Here is a 16,459-nt window from a genome sequence, read left to right as displayed (position 1 = left end):
ATCCACAACCTGAGTCTACCGTGGAGGGATTTCCAACATTTACATCTCTCTGGAGCAGCAGGTATAGATGTACAGAGGAACCAGCCATGCTACATGTTCCTTTGTTGCTGCCTGCTCCAACCAGCCCGCCTAGGGTTCTGCTGGTCCCCCTTGCTTCTCAAACCTCTTGCAAAACACCACCATTTTCATTCAGCCTATCACAAACTGTTTCTTTCCCTGCCCACTGACACACACACCTCTCTGTCTCCCCCAGTCTTTGCCCTGGCCACCACAATCTTTGGTTCCTCTTAAGGACTTACCTCCCTCGCGATGCCCTGGTCCGGAAACAAGTTTAGACTGCATTTTACACTGTTAACTCCAATGTCTGCCAACACGTCTTAATTCTCAAAGCACTGATTAAACCCCAGCACCCAGGAATCTGGAGGGGGTCAGGGCACCCACAAAGCTGTAACAGTATAGATGATAAGCACCCCACTTTCAGATCTGTAAGCGTGTACTGATGATGCCTGTACCACATTTTTCTCTCGTTGGGAAATACCGCAGCGATTTTAGCTATCCCCTGGAATTAGGGATGATGAGTAAGCCAATGCGACTGCGGTCCTATATTCACTTAGCTAGCTAGGAATGTCCCACTGAACATCTGAGTAGACACATGCAGGATTGTATGACACATACAGTCAGTGAGTCAGTCAGTCAGTCAGGTCTAGGCATCATGATATAGATTATGATTTTTTTAAAAGGCATAAAGGTACATTAGGAAAACTTAAAAGTATGGGTGTAAGAAGCTGTTTTATATGAGATCAGACTATTTTGTCCACCTCATTGTCTCCTCTGGCTGGCAATGACTCTTCAAAGGTCTCTGCCAAAGGTGTCTGCAATCCTTTACTGGTGAGTGATGCTGGGACCTTCTGCACCCAAAGGATGTGCTCTTCCAGGGAACTATGGCCTTTACCCAGAAGGAAAAGCAGGCAGGGCAGGACATCCTGTAGATGTTGTTGGACTCCTTCGGCCCCAGGCATATGCCCCATGGCAGCTGTGGTCCAGCAACCTCTGGAGAGCACAGGTTCCTCATCCCTGGAATAGGGGGAAAGCCTTGGCTAAATAATGTGGACATTAATTCCATTGCTTCTCTCATGCTAAACGAATGCTCTGCCACTTGAGCTACCATATGCAATGGACCTCTGTTTTACATTTTAGATGCAAGCTTTGCCATTAGCTAGCACTGGGGGCTTGGGCTGGATTGTCCTGCGATCTCTAATTCCATGTGCCAGCAGCAGTTCTCGGTCACGCCATTATGGCATAGCCCCATCTGCTTACTGGCAGAAAGCTGCAGCGATGAGAACAGCAATGATATCACAGCTGGAGATCTGCAAATAGCTGGAATGAAACTGACCAAGTTAAAATCCATTAACACATATAGACTCACACCTGGCTGGCTGCTCTCCAGCACAGCTGTGCTACTCAAAGAGAAAGGTTTGCCTCTGTAGCCTTCCCCCAACATCCAGGGAAGGGTTGGTTCATTAGCTTAAAGGAGTCATGTCAAAGGCACAAGTGAGCACTCAGGAATCTGTTTGTCTTGGGGAGCACATTCAAAACACTGCCAAACCCTTTGTCATGTCAATGCAAAACTGATGACAACACAAACAACAGGCTGTGTGTAACTATATAAATCTTTTTAAATGCGATTCAACATATGTGGAATTCTTATATCAATATTGTAGTCAGTCATCCATTATGACTGAATCCATTATGTTCCGTGTCCCTGATATACAAGAATACGAGTATGCACAGCTGACGAAGCCCGGCTGAGTGAAACAAGGAATTATCCTTGAATCATTGTATTATTTTCTGCATGTGCCATTCTTCCAAGTTTTTCGTCTGATACCTGCGTACAAGGAATGCTAGAATTCCTAAAAACATATTCACATGGAACACTCCAAGATTGATGGTACCTCTGGTTAAGAACTTAATTTGTTCTGGAGGTCCGTTCTTAACCTGAAACTGTTCTTACCTTGAGGTACCACTTTAGCTAATGGGGCCTCCTGCTGTGCGATTTCTGTTCTCATCCTGAAGCAAAGTTCTTAACCCAAAGTACTACTTCTGGGTTAGCAGAGTCTGTAACCTGAAGCGTCTGTAACCCGAGGTACCACTGTATAAGAATTCCGCACCGTGGATATAGCCAATATAAGAACTGAGTAGATTGTATATCCTGATCAATCTGCTGGACTTTTAATTTCTCACAATATGTTTCGTTTATATGATAAGTTGGTCTATAGAACCATATATTCTGATATGATATGCTGAATCTCATCAAAAAAGATTTATATAGTTACACACAGCCTGTTAACATTGTTTGTGTTATCTCTCTTGGGGAGCAGCTGTTATGAGCCATGGCCTATCTAGTGTCTAGTCTAGTGTCATAAAGAATACCAGGAGCTATATATTACAGTGGTACAGTGGTGCCTTGCAAGACGAAATTAATTCGTTCCGCAAGTTTTTTCTTCTTGCGAGTTTTTCGTCTTGCGAAGCACGGTTTCCCATAGGAATGCATTGAAAATCAATCAATGCGTTCCTATGGAAACCGCCTTCAGACCAGGTCCGGGGACAGTCTGTCCCCCGACCTCTTCTGAAGGCTGGGGGGGGGGGACAAGGGCTTTTCTTCCCACCGCCAGCCTTCAGAAGGCTGTTCTGAAGGCTGGCGGTGGGAAGAAAAGCCCTTCTCCCCACCTCCCGCCCCGCAAGCTCCGGGGACAGGAGGACTTTGCTGCCGACTGCCAGCATTTTAAAAGCCCCCGGGACAGCGGAGGCAATATTCAGGCATCATGGTCAGATGAAGCCTACCTAATGTGGGATTAATTAACTCATTTGCCCTCTTTTGTCTACCTTTCCAGGGGCAAAGCCAAGTACTGTATACTTTCTGTGACTAGAATTACATCGATTTCTGAGTCCTAAAATGAACTGCTTTTTGCCTGAATCAGTAAGGGAAAGTCGGTTAGGGCAGGAGGCAGGATTTTAAAATATAAGTTCAGGTGCCTTTCAAGGTTGGGAGGACCAGATTTGGGCTTCTATTTTTGCTCTTATCTATTTGTACAGCACATGTAATTTTGAATGACTTTTGCTGCCACAAATGAATGCTTCAGTGCAGCATCCCGGCATCAGGTAAATAATTAACTCTCAGACCTAGTCCCCAACTGCAGTAATAAACCTGTGTCTGGGCTATACACTTCAGAACACTTCTTCCTGGCATCCATATTTCCCCCCCTGTCTGGGGGTTTGTTTTCTCATCACCATTTCCTCTATTTCCAATGTTCAGGTGGTAAGTGCTGTTCCAGACCCCCCCCCCCCCCGAAGTGTCCCTATTTTCCAGGAACAGTCCTGGATTCACAGAAGCCACCCTGGTTTCTGATCTGATCCCAGAATGTCCCGCTTTTCCTTAGGATGTCCCTATTTCCATCAGAGAAATGTTGGCGGGTATGCAGTTATCTGACCCCCCAAGCCATCTGAAGGCAGCCCTTTATAAGGAAGTTTTTTTAAAAAAAAAATTAATGTTTTATTATATATGTTGAAGCTATAATGTTTTTATATATGTTGAAGTTGTCCAGAGAGGTTGGGGTAACCCAGTCTGCTGAGTGGGATATAAATATTAAAATTATGATGATCTTGATGGAATAGTAAAGGTAAAGGGACCACTGACCATTAGGTCCAGTCTTGGCTGACTCTGGGGTTGTGGTGCTCATCTCACTTTACTGGCCGAGGGAGCCGGTGTACAGCTTCCACTTGTATGTACTACTAGCAGCCTCAGTCTCCCAGTGCCTGTCTCATGCTAGTCAAAATGGTACCACTCATGTGCAAGACATGGTGGTTTGGTTTTTGGATCCTGGGTCTGTGGTTCTCCACCTTTGTTGTAAAGAAAAACTTTTTATCCATTATATTTCCCTTCTCCCTCCCAACCCCACCTTCTCTGTTCTTATCTTCCCAACATCAACATTGCCAAAGAAGGCTGTAGCAGGCATAGGCAAACTTCGGCCCTCCAGATGTTTTGGGACTACAACTCCCATCTTCCCTAGCTAACAGGACCAGTGGTCAAGGGATGGTGGGAATTGTAATTCCAAAACATCTGGAGGGCCGGAGTTTGCCTGTGCCTGGTCTATAGAATCACTAGGCAAGGACCATGTCGCTTCAGTGTTTAGTGTCTCATGCACAGAACAGTTGTAACGCTTTTCTTAGTGGGCTCTCAGAGCTTGTCCAGAAGGTACCTCTGATGTTCACACAACCACATTTGGGTGCCTTGAGAGAAATAACTAACAGCTAGCAAAGGAGGAGTTTGGACTTGATATCCCGCCTTTCACTCCCCTTAAGGAGTCTCAAAGCGGCTAACAATCTCCTTTCCCTTCCTCCCCCACAACAAACACTCTGTGAGGTGAGTGAGGCTGAGAGACTTCAGAGAAGTGTGACTGGCCCAAGGTCACCCAGCAGCTGCATGTGGAGGAGCGGGGAATTGAACCCGGCTCATCAGATTACGAGTCCACCGCTCTTAACCACCACACCATGCTGGCTCAAAGACACACGCACACATGGAACATAAGTCTTTTGAAGCTGACCTGTCTAATCCTCTTAAGCTTGACCATTACTTTGCACAAAAATACTCAACTGGCCTAAATGCTATTGTGTCAGCAACATCTCATTCAAAGTTGAGCAAAAAAACCCCCAGTGACTGGGTTGTTTCGGAGCAAAATCGCCTGTTAGTAAGCTGTCATCCGTTGGAAGCTGTCATCATGAAAATAAAATATGTTCCTCAAATTCTTTGCAGATAGACAATAATTGCATCAAGGAGAATGTGGCCTTAGAAACATAATTTGCCACCCTAGGCTCCTTTGGGAGGAAAGGCAAGATATATATTAATGAATGAATGAATGAATGAATGAATAACATTTAGAAGAGTTGTTTTCTAGAGCAGTGGTTTTCAACCAGTGTGCCATGGCACCCTGGGGTGTCTTGAATGATGGCCAGGGGTGCCGTGTGCAACACTGGCCTCTGTCCCTCTTTCCTTCCCTCCAGTCCTCTAATGACCTCTCACATTTCTTCTTCCCAAAGGCTTGCACAGCCATTTGTTGCAGCAGCCCTGGCTACAAGCTCCCCAGGCGATTGTGCCTCTGGGGCTGGTCAGGGGGTGCTTCCCAGGCCCCTGTGGGGCAGTGTGTGGAGGCACCTCTCTTTGGGGTGGGGGTTGGGAGTTCAGAGACCAGGGGTGGCAGCAGCGGCTGTCCGGAGGACTCCAAAGGAGAGGAGAGAAGAGGAGGCTGAGGGAACATTCCACAAGGGGGGGGGGGTGTTCGAAAAAGGATGAGAGGCTGCCAGCTCTGCAGGCAAGGGGTGACATAACTGGGATCCTGAGCCCCACAGGGGTGCCGCAGAAAGAATGTAGTTGGCCAAGGGAGCCATGGACCCAAAAAGGTTGAAGACCTCTGGTCTAGAGCAATATTGTTGTATCAACATCTCCCATCTGCAATTATTAAGTGGTATGGGTGGTGCTGTGGGTTAAACCACAGAGCCTAGGACAGGGGTCTGCAACCCGAGGCTCCGGAGCCACATGTGGCTCTTTTATACCTTTGCCGCCGCTCCAGGGCGGATACTAGCGAGTGGAGGAGGAGCATTGTGCGCCCCGACACTCCCCACTGTGGCGGGCGCTGTACTGGCTGTGACATCGCATGGGGGCGGTGCGTGCATTAGTCACGCACCGTCCCGACGTCACCTTCCTGCCTGCCCGCTACATTGTAAGGGGCATGTACGCTGGTCACTGCATTGAAAGGGGGCATGTACGCTGGTCACTGTTTTGAAGGGGAGTGAAGAACACACACACACAAAAAGGTAACTTGTTAATTTAACGTTTATTTCTATGAGGAGGAGTAATTCTGAGGGGTCAAACAAAGAAATAATAAAAAAGTGACAAAAAAGTTATTTTTATCATGACGAGTTTTGCGGCTCCCAGTTTTTTTTTCTTCGGAAACGGGTCCAAGCGGCTCTTTTTGTCTTAAAGGTTGGAGACTCCTGGCCTAGGACTTGCCAATCAGAAGGTCAGCGGTTCGAATCCCCACAATGGGGTGAGCTGCTGTTGCTTGGTCCCTGCTCCTGCCAACCTAGCAGTTCGAAAGCACGTCAAAGTGCAAGTAGATAAATAGGTACCGCTCCGGGGGGAAGGTAAACGGCATTTCCGTGCGCTGCTCTGGTTTGCCAGAAGTGGCTTAGTCATGCTGGCCACATGACCCGGAAGCTGTACGCCGGCTCCCTCGGCCAATAAAGTGAGATGAGTGCCGCAACCCCAGAGTCGGCCACAACTGGACCTAATGGTCCTTTACCTTTACTGTGGGCCTAGTACAGGTCCACCACCTCAATGGGAACTAATTTAAGGCTGCATTCCTAGATACTTTTAATGGGGATTAAGCCCCATTGAACATAGCTGAGCTTATTTCTGAGTAAACATGCATAGGACTGTGCTCTTAAATGTTATGCATTTTATGGATGACATTTGTCTACCACCTTTCCTCTGAGGAGCTCCAAAAAGAAAGCCTGGTTCACTCTCCTCCACTCTATCCTACCCTGTGAAGTAGCTTAGGCAAACAGGCAGTGGCTGTTTCAAGATCACCCAGTGAGCTTTGTGGTAGGGGTCTCTGCCCAGTCATCATCCAATACTCAAGGGATCTTTGGGAGCCATCAGTAATTTGTTTTTTTAATGATGGACAGATTTGGGGGGCCTTGGGGAAACCGCACAAAATGTTTGGCATTACAGTGGGGTACCTATGAGTCAGGGGGGGGAAAACTTCAATTGTTCAAAAGCACAGATGTGTAGGGTTGAAGCTTTCGGAGGGCCACAAATAATCTTTTGGCATCACAGTACCATAGCAGGGCACGTCACCCTTGGGAGTAGTCCAAAGAAGAAAAATATTTTTAATTTTTAAAAATAAATAAACCATTTGTATTTTTTTTAAGGGGGGGAATGGGGGCCTTGAGGGACCTACAATAAAACCTTTTAGCACCATAGCATCACATTGAGAGATTCATAGGAGCATTTCTTTTTTTGAAAAAAGACACTTTTGGGGGGCCTGGGGAGCCCCCACAAAATCTCTCTTGGGTCTAGATGAAGGCTGCTGGGCTGCAGGTTAGCTACAGTACCCCTGCTCTTGTGCTATTGCATGTCTCTGAGAACGCCCGCAGGTTACTAGTATGCCGTAGGGCCTGACGTGTATCCTTCTTGTGTCTTTTAGAAGACACAACTGAAGCCATCCAGAATTCCCAAGACGAATAAAGGCTGAGGCCCTTGGAAAGCCCTTCTACAGTCTGCATCATTTTTGTTAGTGTTGCTGATCACACCGGCCTTCCTTTTTCTCTGCCGGGCAGAGTTGCTGGACCTATTTCCTCCGCTGGTGAACCTTTAATCTTTTCGGATTGGAAACGTTGCCCTCAATATCAACAACGCTCAGCCTTGAGCTTAAGCAAACACACAACAAAAAAAGAGACTCGGGTCAGTCTTGTCAGCTTCAGACCAGGTGGCCGAGAGCAGACAGGCAGCAAACGGGTTTCCGCAGAGCAAGCCCAGAATCAATGGACAGTTTGGAGGGTTCACGGTTGTCAATGATGAAGGAAGTGTTTGACAGCTTGCAACTGGTAAGAGCTGCGCAGAACTCTCGGCTTAGATCTCTTCTGCTCTGTTTTGAAAGTGATTGCTAGGTAGACTGCTGTGTGTGTTTTCAACTGCTTCTTCTGAATCTTAAGATTTCTGGATTCTAGATAAAATTCCAGTTTATCTAGAGTATGGGCCTCCCTTCCTTGCAAAATGCAAACTTCTTGCCTCTTGTGTCTTGATTCAGCTGCTAATTCGTTGCAAGTTTCTCTGTGGTTCATTGGCAAAAAGAGAGTTAATTTGGGGGTGGGTGGTTGGGTTTGGAATATAGGAATATCTGCATAACCAGAAGAAATAACAGCAACACGCAGGGTGTCTCTCTAAGGTGGTAGCTGAATTATTCAAGCACATGCCCAGGTTAGTGCCATAGGAACAATGCACAATACCCAGTCAGTCTGCACCACCAACACTGTAGAAATAAATGAGATTGCAAGGCTAGCAGTGACTGTGCTATCAACACAGAGACTTATGAGCCACCATTCAGATATTGCAAATGGGGCATTTGCAACAGGTTTTTGTTTTTTTAAATAAAAAACTTACTGGATTTCCCCCAGAAAGACTAAATTCAGATTAAATGAGGTAAAATATGGACTAGTGTTTTGATGCCATGGCTGCTGTGTGGATATTGTGAACATTTCGCATGCACACGGAACATGCATCCCATGATAAACACCTGTCTGGAAGCATCCATCATTTCTATCTTTAAAGTGGTAATTTGGTCTCTGTAGCAAGAAACGGGCACAGTGGAAGCTTACAACTGGCCAGAAATGAAGTTTGAATGGGATTATATTTCAGGCATACCTTCCCTTCCCTGTTTCATGGCATTCTGAACTGATCTCCATCAGAGACAGGGTGCTTAGCTGGAGGAAGTACTTCAGGGATGGCACAGAAACCTCTTTTACTTGACATTTTTAAAATGGGGAACGGATTTTTACAGCTTAATTCAATAAGGAATAAAAGCAGATGCATATTTGTATTATTGAAATTGTTTATATGTTGTCTTTCATTTCAAGAAGAAATACCAAGGTGGTTCACTGTGGTCACTGTTGTAACTCTTAAGATCAGAGTGAATAATAATAATAATAATAATAATAATAATAATAATAATAATAATTAATTCATTATGGTTAGTGTGCATAACTCTTGAGAAAAGTACTGGGGAACCTCTAATTCTCCAGATGTTGTTGACTATGGCCACATGCACCTCATTAATTTAAAGCACTATGATTACCACTTTAAACAGGCATGGCTTCCCTCAAAGAATTCTGGGAGCTGTAGTTTCTTAACAGTGCTGAGAGTTCTTAGGAGATATCGATTCACCTCACAGAGTTTCTGTTCTTAAGAGTTGTCTGTGAAGAGGGATTGATTGCTAAACCACTCTGGAAAATGTAGCTCCATGAGGAGAATAAGAATCTCCTAAGAGTGATCAGATTTCTCAACCAACTATATGGTTCCCATGATTCTTTGGGAGAATCCATGACCGTTTAAAATGGCACAATACTGTTTTAAATGTATGGTGCAGATGTGGCCCAGCTTTGGAAATGTGTGTGCCAATCTCATGTCAATTTCAGCTGTCCATTTCGGAACACAGAGGAAAATGGTGAGCTCTTGAGCAGAACTGAGGACCAGGTAGGCTGGGATTTCACAGTGACATTGACACAGGATCTTAATACAAAATTCAACGTTTTTGTCCCAATCAACCCAGAGAAGAAGGCAAATATGGTAGCTAGGCAGACGGAAGGCATTCACAATTCTTAGCTGGTGTGTCCTGATTTTAAACAGGTGCATCAGTCTATGCAAACCACATTACAGTGGTACCTCTGGTTGCAAACAGGATCCATTCCGGAGGCCCGTTCGCAACATGAAAAGAACACAACCTGCAGTGGCGCGTCCGCACACGCATGGGTTGCGATTCACTGCTTCTGCACATGCACATGATGTCATTTTGAGCTTCTGTGCATGCGCAAGTGGCGAAACCCTTTCCGGTACTTCCGGGTCAGTGCGGGACGCAACCTGAAAGAATGTAACATGAAGCAGACGTAACATGAGGTATAACTGTATGTGAATGCAATGGACTACACTGAGCTTTGGGCATTCCAACACAAGTCATGCTAAACACACTTTAAGGGATATGCCGAAAGCCAAACCTGGGCAGGACTGAACCTGAAGGCATGCGTGCATAGCACACAACTAGCACAAGTCAACAGGGCGGGAGGTTAGCAATGCTCTGGTTGGCAGCAGTGGCTTCCATGGATTGAGGTGAGTTCTCGAGGATGCCTGGCAACCCACTGCTGGATACTAACATTCTGTTAGTTAACCTAACATTCTAAGACAGACCTTTGGTCCAACCAACAGAGTTCTTCTTATATTATGACTTGTCTCGGTTCTTTTGCGTCAGTGTGCTGCATCTGAAAGAAAGGCAGTATCATTCTGAATTAGGAAATGCAGCAGTTAGCAAGTGTCACTAATATTAATGGAATTACGATGCCAAGGAATGGATGTGATTGTGAAAACATTTCCCTTTACGCAGCGTTTTGGATGGCCCCATCACAGAGGTGATGAAAGGTTGCATGCTATGTTGCCCAATTGTATTCTTGACCCCATCCCAGGCCACTTGGCTACAAAAGAAATGAAATACCAAAACTAATGTCAATATTTAGAGTTTGTACTATATTTAGTTCCTGTTGCACCAGTTTTTAGCAAGTGAACTGATCAATTAAATTTTCCTTTTTAGACCTGGCATCTAACCAAAAGCTAAAAATAGAAGACCCAAGGTCCTTTGGCTGCTAATTTAGGCACTGATCTTCTGAGCATTCCATAGATATAGAACTCGGATTTAGAGTGAAAAAATGTGGGGCAAAGATTTAAATCCACATTTCCAAGTAGTGGTTGTCGGAGTTGTGTGTGTAGAGTATGTGAGGTCGGAGTTTTCCTGGTGTTTCTTTCTCCCCCATTGATGAAGTGCTGACTTATGCCTTCTTAACTCTTCTGTTTGGCAGCAATTATACTTGTGCATAATGTAAGAGAGCATATGGAGGCAAGGAAGAGAGATTTTTAAAAACATGCTTGTGCATTTGTAACTGTAGATGAAGCACATTATCTTCGATAATATATGTGTGTGTGTGTTGCCATTATTACAAGTCATTTCATCACTATTTTTATTGAAATAATTCAACATTAATACATACATATTACGAATATACAAACATACATTTCAAATAATCCTTAAAAATATTCATACATACCCACACTCAATCCCACAGATTCTTCCTTTTCCCACCACCACCCCTCACCCCACCCTTGTGTTAGGCTTCCAATCTACTCAATTGCCATTTCTTTCCACTTCTATTACTTTCTTTCACACACTTTTAAACCAACTTTCTACTTCTTTTTCTGTTACACATTGTTATCCATCTTATTTAGTATTTCAGTATTTACAACGGAACTTGTTTACTGTGGTACCTCGGGTTACATACGCTTCAGGTTACATATGCTTCAGGTTACAGACTCCACTAACCCAGAAATAGTGCTTCAGGTTAAGAACTTTGTTTCAGGATAAGAACAGAAATCGGGCTGCGGCGGCAGCAGGAGGCCCCATTAGCTAAAGTGGTGCTTCAGGTTAAGAACAGTTTCAGGTTAAGAACGGACCTCCAGAACGAATTAAGTACTTAACCTGAGGTACCTCTGTATTCTAATAGGAGTTCTGATTTTTCAATATGATTTTGCAAGTATAAGTCATTTCATTATTACAGTGATATCTCACTAAGAACATGTGAAACATCTTGCTCACCATGGTTTCCCAGAGTTTCAGGCAGGGTTCATTCCCAGTGTGACCTGGAGATGCCAGGGATTTGGAACCTTTTGTGTGCAAAGCAAGTGCTCTACAACTGATGTTAAGAACATAAAAAAGTCCTCCTAGAGTAGGCCAAGTGCCCAGCTAGTCTAGCATTCTTCTCTCACTGTGGCCAACCAGATGTCTATGGGAAGCCCAAAAGCAGAATTTAAGCAGCACAGCACTTTCCCCTCCTGCGATTCCTAACAGCTGTTATTCAGAGGCATTCATTTTCAGAGCAGGAGGTGGGTCTGAGTAATTCCTGGGGGAGGCTTAACATGCACACACATCACTTTATGTTGGAGCTGGTTGTATCAAGTCAGACAACTGATCCATCTAAGTTCAGGGACAGGCACTGAATAATTAAGCTGGAATGAAGTGATGCTGCTATGTTGCTAAACAAGAAGTACCGTATTTTTTGCTCTATAAGACTCACTTTTTCCCTCCTAAAAAGTAAGGGGAAATGTGTGTGCATCTTATGGAGCGAATGCAGGCTGCACAGCTATCACTGAAGCCAGAACAGCAAGAGGTATTGCTGCTTTCACTGCGCAGCGATCCCTCTTGCTGTTCTGGCTTTTGAGATTCAGAATATTTTTTTTCTTGTTTTCCTCCTCCAAAAACTATGTGCGTCTTGTGGTCTGGTGCGTCTTATAGAGCGAAAAATACGGTACTACAATGGGCAGAAGCTGCAAGGAGGAAGCTGCTAACATGCCCTGCAACATTTCTCTGATGAAAACAGGGACATCCTATTCCATAATTATAATAAATATAATTTTATACCCTGTCCATCTGACTGGGTTGGTCCAGCCACTCTGGGCAGCTTTCAACATGTATAAAAACATAACAAAACATTAAACATTCAAAAACTTCCCTATACAGGGCTGCCTTCCGATGTCTTCTAAAGGTTGTTACTTATCTCCTTGGCTCGAAGGTTGCATAACTCCATACTCTCCAATATTTCTCTGATGAAAATAGGGATGTCCTAAGGAAAAGTGGGACATTCCAGGATCAATTCAGAAACTGAGACAGCTTCTGTAAATCCAGGACTATCCCTGGAAAATAGGAACACTTGGAGAGTCTGTATTAATTAAAGGCACAAAATCCTGAAAATCCTCGATGGAATTGTCAGCTATGCCACTCCACACTAGACATGTTAGAGTTGCAGTTCCTTTTTAGCATAGGAAAAAGATAACCACAAATCAGGTCTTAAAAGGGAGGGAGGATGACAGAGAATGCACTGGAATGGTAAAGGCTAGCAATGCAGTTGACTGGGATTCCCAGCAAATAATAATGATAAAACGAGTGAACAAAACGTGGAAATTCCAGACCACAATCTCTTGGAGTATAGGAGCTGCTGCCCCTTGACTGTCCTGTGGGTTATGCATAGGGCAGATAAAAAGCTGGCTCGAGTCTGTGAAGTGGCACCCTTTTTTGATCAGAAATGCTGACCTACTGTTTTCTACATAAACAGCAAATGAAGGCCAGTGGTGATAGGTATAGAGTGCATTGACCTTGTTCACGAGGACACCCAAATCCTTACATAATTCTAGCAGGAGTTTAATATAGGACAAGAGTTGAAGGAATCATTACAACATGAAGTGGTGGCATGCAGACTCCACCTGCACCCTTTAAGTGACTCTGTTGACACATGCTATACTGTACCCATCTTCTTGGACATTTGCTTGTGTGTCTTCTCATGTAGGTGGAGCAGATCCTCTCAGAATTCCGGCTACAGGAACAGGATCTGAAGAAGGTGATGCATCGGATGCAGAAGGAGATGGACCGGGGCCTGAAGCTGGAGACACACGAGGAAGCCTCTGTGAAGATGCTGCCCACTTATGTACGCTCTACCCCTGAGGGATCAGGTAAGCAACAATGGTGGTTGTATCATTTTGGTGTAGCTCGGGAGGTCTGACCTACAACCAACCCACCTGCTGAAGTCAAGGATACTAGCATAGGGGTAGGTAACCTGTGGCCCTCCAGAAGTTGCTCAACTCCCATTGTCCAGGCAACAGAAAACATGGGCAATGGCCAGGGATAATGGGAGCTGTACTCCCAACAGCATCTAAATGGCCAGATGTTCCCCACGACCATGCTGTTGTCCAAAAGCAACTCACCAAACAGGGCTTCTTGGCAGGTGAGTCCCTGTTGCTTACCAGGATGGAATGGGGGAAAGGTGAGGTGGCAAGGAGATTGGCATGGTGCAAATGCATTGGCAGGGGCCCTGAATTGGCTCTGCCGGTGCATTTGTGCTGCACTGACCTTACTTCTTCTTGACCCCTTCTCCTTCCAGGAAGCAACAGTGACCCAGTTACTGGGAAGCTAGTGTTGTGGCTCCACCCCATCTTCTGCTAGTATGTCTTCTGAACTCTTATGCCCTGACCCCTGACTCTGATCCAATGTTTACTATAATTGAGCCCATTTAATGAATGTCAGAGACTGCGGTAGATTAACAGTAACTCTTTTATGGTATAAAAGTGACTATACAGTAGCCCTAATAAACTCACTAATGCAGAATTTATTTGTGCTTTAGTCCTAATCTAGCTTCACTTCCCATGCCCTAGCCTGCCCTTTCAGGATCCCATTTCACCACATGAGCGAAACAATGAACTGCATGAACAATCCTTAGTAACTTTTGTACCCTGAGGTGATGACTAGACTGTCAGTCAGCTCTAATAGCACCTGTGGATTATTCTGCTCTTAATTGGTTGCTATTCCTATCTAAAGAATGATTAGTCTCTGTGTTGTGCATTTCCTGATCCGCACTGCTGATGTTTCAGGATCTTGGTCTATTGAAGCTTTGTTCTCCTGCTAGCTCTGTCCTTAAACTTGTTGATTGTATGGCTGGATATGATTCTGGCACAAGTCTCAAGTGTCTTCTGCTCCTTCTAAATGTTGGTCATTACAGCATTGGATCGTGGTGTCAAATAGTGCCCCTGCCCCTGGTTCTGACCATCACCTCTCATTGTCAAGTTATATTCTCACCTGTGAACCAGGATGTAGTCTTAGTAATGCTTTTACCCCATAGTGTTTATCAAACTGTAACTTATATAGGCTTTTCTGCCTTTTTATCTGCTACATGGACTTCCTTCAGATCAGGCCACTGGGGATACAGGTCTGTTTCCAGGGTCAGAACTGGTTCTTTGTTGTTGACCCATTAACAACTATGCTGGGCTGTTGGTTGCGTTAATTGCAGTTGCTCTATCACTCACTTAAAATGGATCTTCTTTTTTCAGGCTCTGCTTTGTGCTTTGGATTGCTCTTTGTGCCTCCCCATTGGCTTGTAGGTAGTGTTGGCAATGTGGCTAAAATTATATTTCTTTGTGAACTGGGAAAACTCCTTCTCTGCAAATTGTGGGGCATTATTTGTTACAAGTTCATCAGGACGCCCCTGTCTGACAAATACAGTCTTTAAACAACTGATGGTGGTAGAATTTGTAAGATCAATCATGTGTGCTATTTCTAGATATTTAGAAAAATAGTCTATATACGTAGCAACCAGGTACTTGTGCTCATGTAATTCATAAATGTCTGTTCCAACTCTTTTCTAAGGTCTGTCTGGTAATGGAGTAAAAGTGGTTTCTTTTGCTGAGTGGTTCTATTCTAGTGGCAGAAACATCACTATTTTCTTTTTTTATATATAATTTTATTTATAAACGTTACAACAATTATTCAGCCATAATTCTATCATTTCAGACTTCGACTCCCTTCGCTCTCTTTCTGTGGTTCTTTACATTTATTTTCATCCTTTCCTGCATATTCCAAATTATCTTAACTTATTCTTCTAATCATCTATTCTCATATATATCTCAGATATGTTTTTGAAACTGCAGGTTTTTACAATAATCCTGCCAATGTCTTGATCTGTTTACAGTTTATTTGTAAATACTCAATAAACCATTTCCATTCCTTTCTAAAAAAAACCCTGTTATCTTGATTTCTTATTCTTCCAGAAGTTTCATCATTTCTGCATACTCCATTAATTTCTGTAACCATTCTTCTCTCTTCAGGACCTTTTCTTCCTTCCATTTTTGGGCTAATAACATTCTTGCAGATGTGGTTGCATACATAAATTTCTATACTGTTTAGGTAGTTCTGATCCCATAATTCCCAAAAGAAAAGCTGCTGGGTTTTTCTACAAATGTTATCTTAGATGTCTTTTTCAATTCATTATATATCATTTCCCAGTAAGCTTTAACCTTATTACAAGGCCACCACATATGGAAAAAGGTACCTTTTCCAACACTTACTCGATTTTTATTTATACATTTTTGCCGATCTACTAGGTGTTAGGTACCATTTAGATAACATTTTCAGATAATTTTCTCTTAAACCATAACATGCTGTAAGTTTTATATTCCATAATCGTTCCCATGCTTCTATTTCTATGTTATGACCAATATCTATTGCCCAATGTAACACTGAAGATTTCACTTGTTCGTTCTTTGTCTCCTATTCCAATAACATCTTATACATCTTAGATATCACTTTAATATTACAGTTTAACAGATCTCTCTCTAGTTGTGATAGTTGTTCCCCAAACTCCTGCTTCATATCCTTTTTAAATGCTTCATTCAAATGATGATATTGTAACCATGTTGATACCATCCGCGATAAATCCTTAAACTCTTTTAATTTAAATTCTCCACCCTCCTCTCTTAGCAAATTTCAATAAATTCGATCATATTTTTCTTTTTCACCACTATGGCTTCCAATGGAGAAAGCCAAAGTAGCGTTTTAGTATCCAATAAATGTTATATTTATCCTATATTCTATAGAAATTTGTCCTAATTATATGGTTGGTGAAACCTTTATGCACTTTCATCTTTTCACACCACAAATAAGCATGCCAAAATATTATTATGACCTTCCAAATCTAAAATATGTGATTCTTCAATAACAACCATTCCTTCAACCAGCACAGACAAGATGCTTCATAATATAATCTC

General features: G+C 43.5%; 1 protein-coding gene across 5 annotated transcripts in view; it reads left to right on the top strand.

The window, feature by feature from the left end:
- Positions 1-16,459, top strand: part of GCK (glucokinase) — a 51,699-nt gene that overhangs the window by 14,644 nt on the left and 20,596 nt on the right. For 2 of the 5 annotated variants that reach the window (XM_053367839.1, XM_053367840.1), the window contains exons 2-3: positions 7,263-7,662; positions 13,213-13,375. In XM_053367839.1, the coding sequence (XP_053223814.1) occupies positions 7,600-7,662; positions 13,213-13,375 (226 nt within the window). In that variant the 5' untranslated portion in view covers positions 7,263-7,599. Of the gene's footprint in view, positions 1-7,262; positions 7,663-10,113; positions 10,234-13,212; positions 13,376-16,459 lie in introns of those variants that run through there. The other 3 variants (XM_053367843.1, XM_053367841.1, XM_053367844.1) reach the window with 2 other exon arrangements.

This window comes from Podarcis raffonei, chromosome 15 (genome assembly GCF_027172205.1).
Source record: "Podarcis raffonei isolate rPodRaf1 chromosome 15, rPodRaf1.pri, whole genome shotgun sequence".
NCBI classification, from domain to species: Eukaryota; Metazoa; Chordata; class Lepidosauria; order Squamata; family Lacertidae; genus Podarcis; species Podarcis raffonei.
This window is presented reverse-complemented; position numbering and strand designations above follow the sequence as displayed.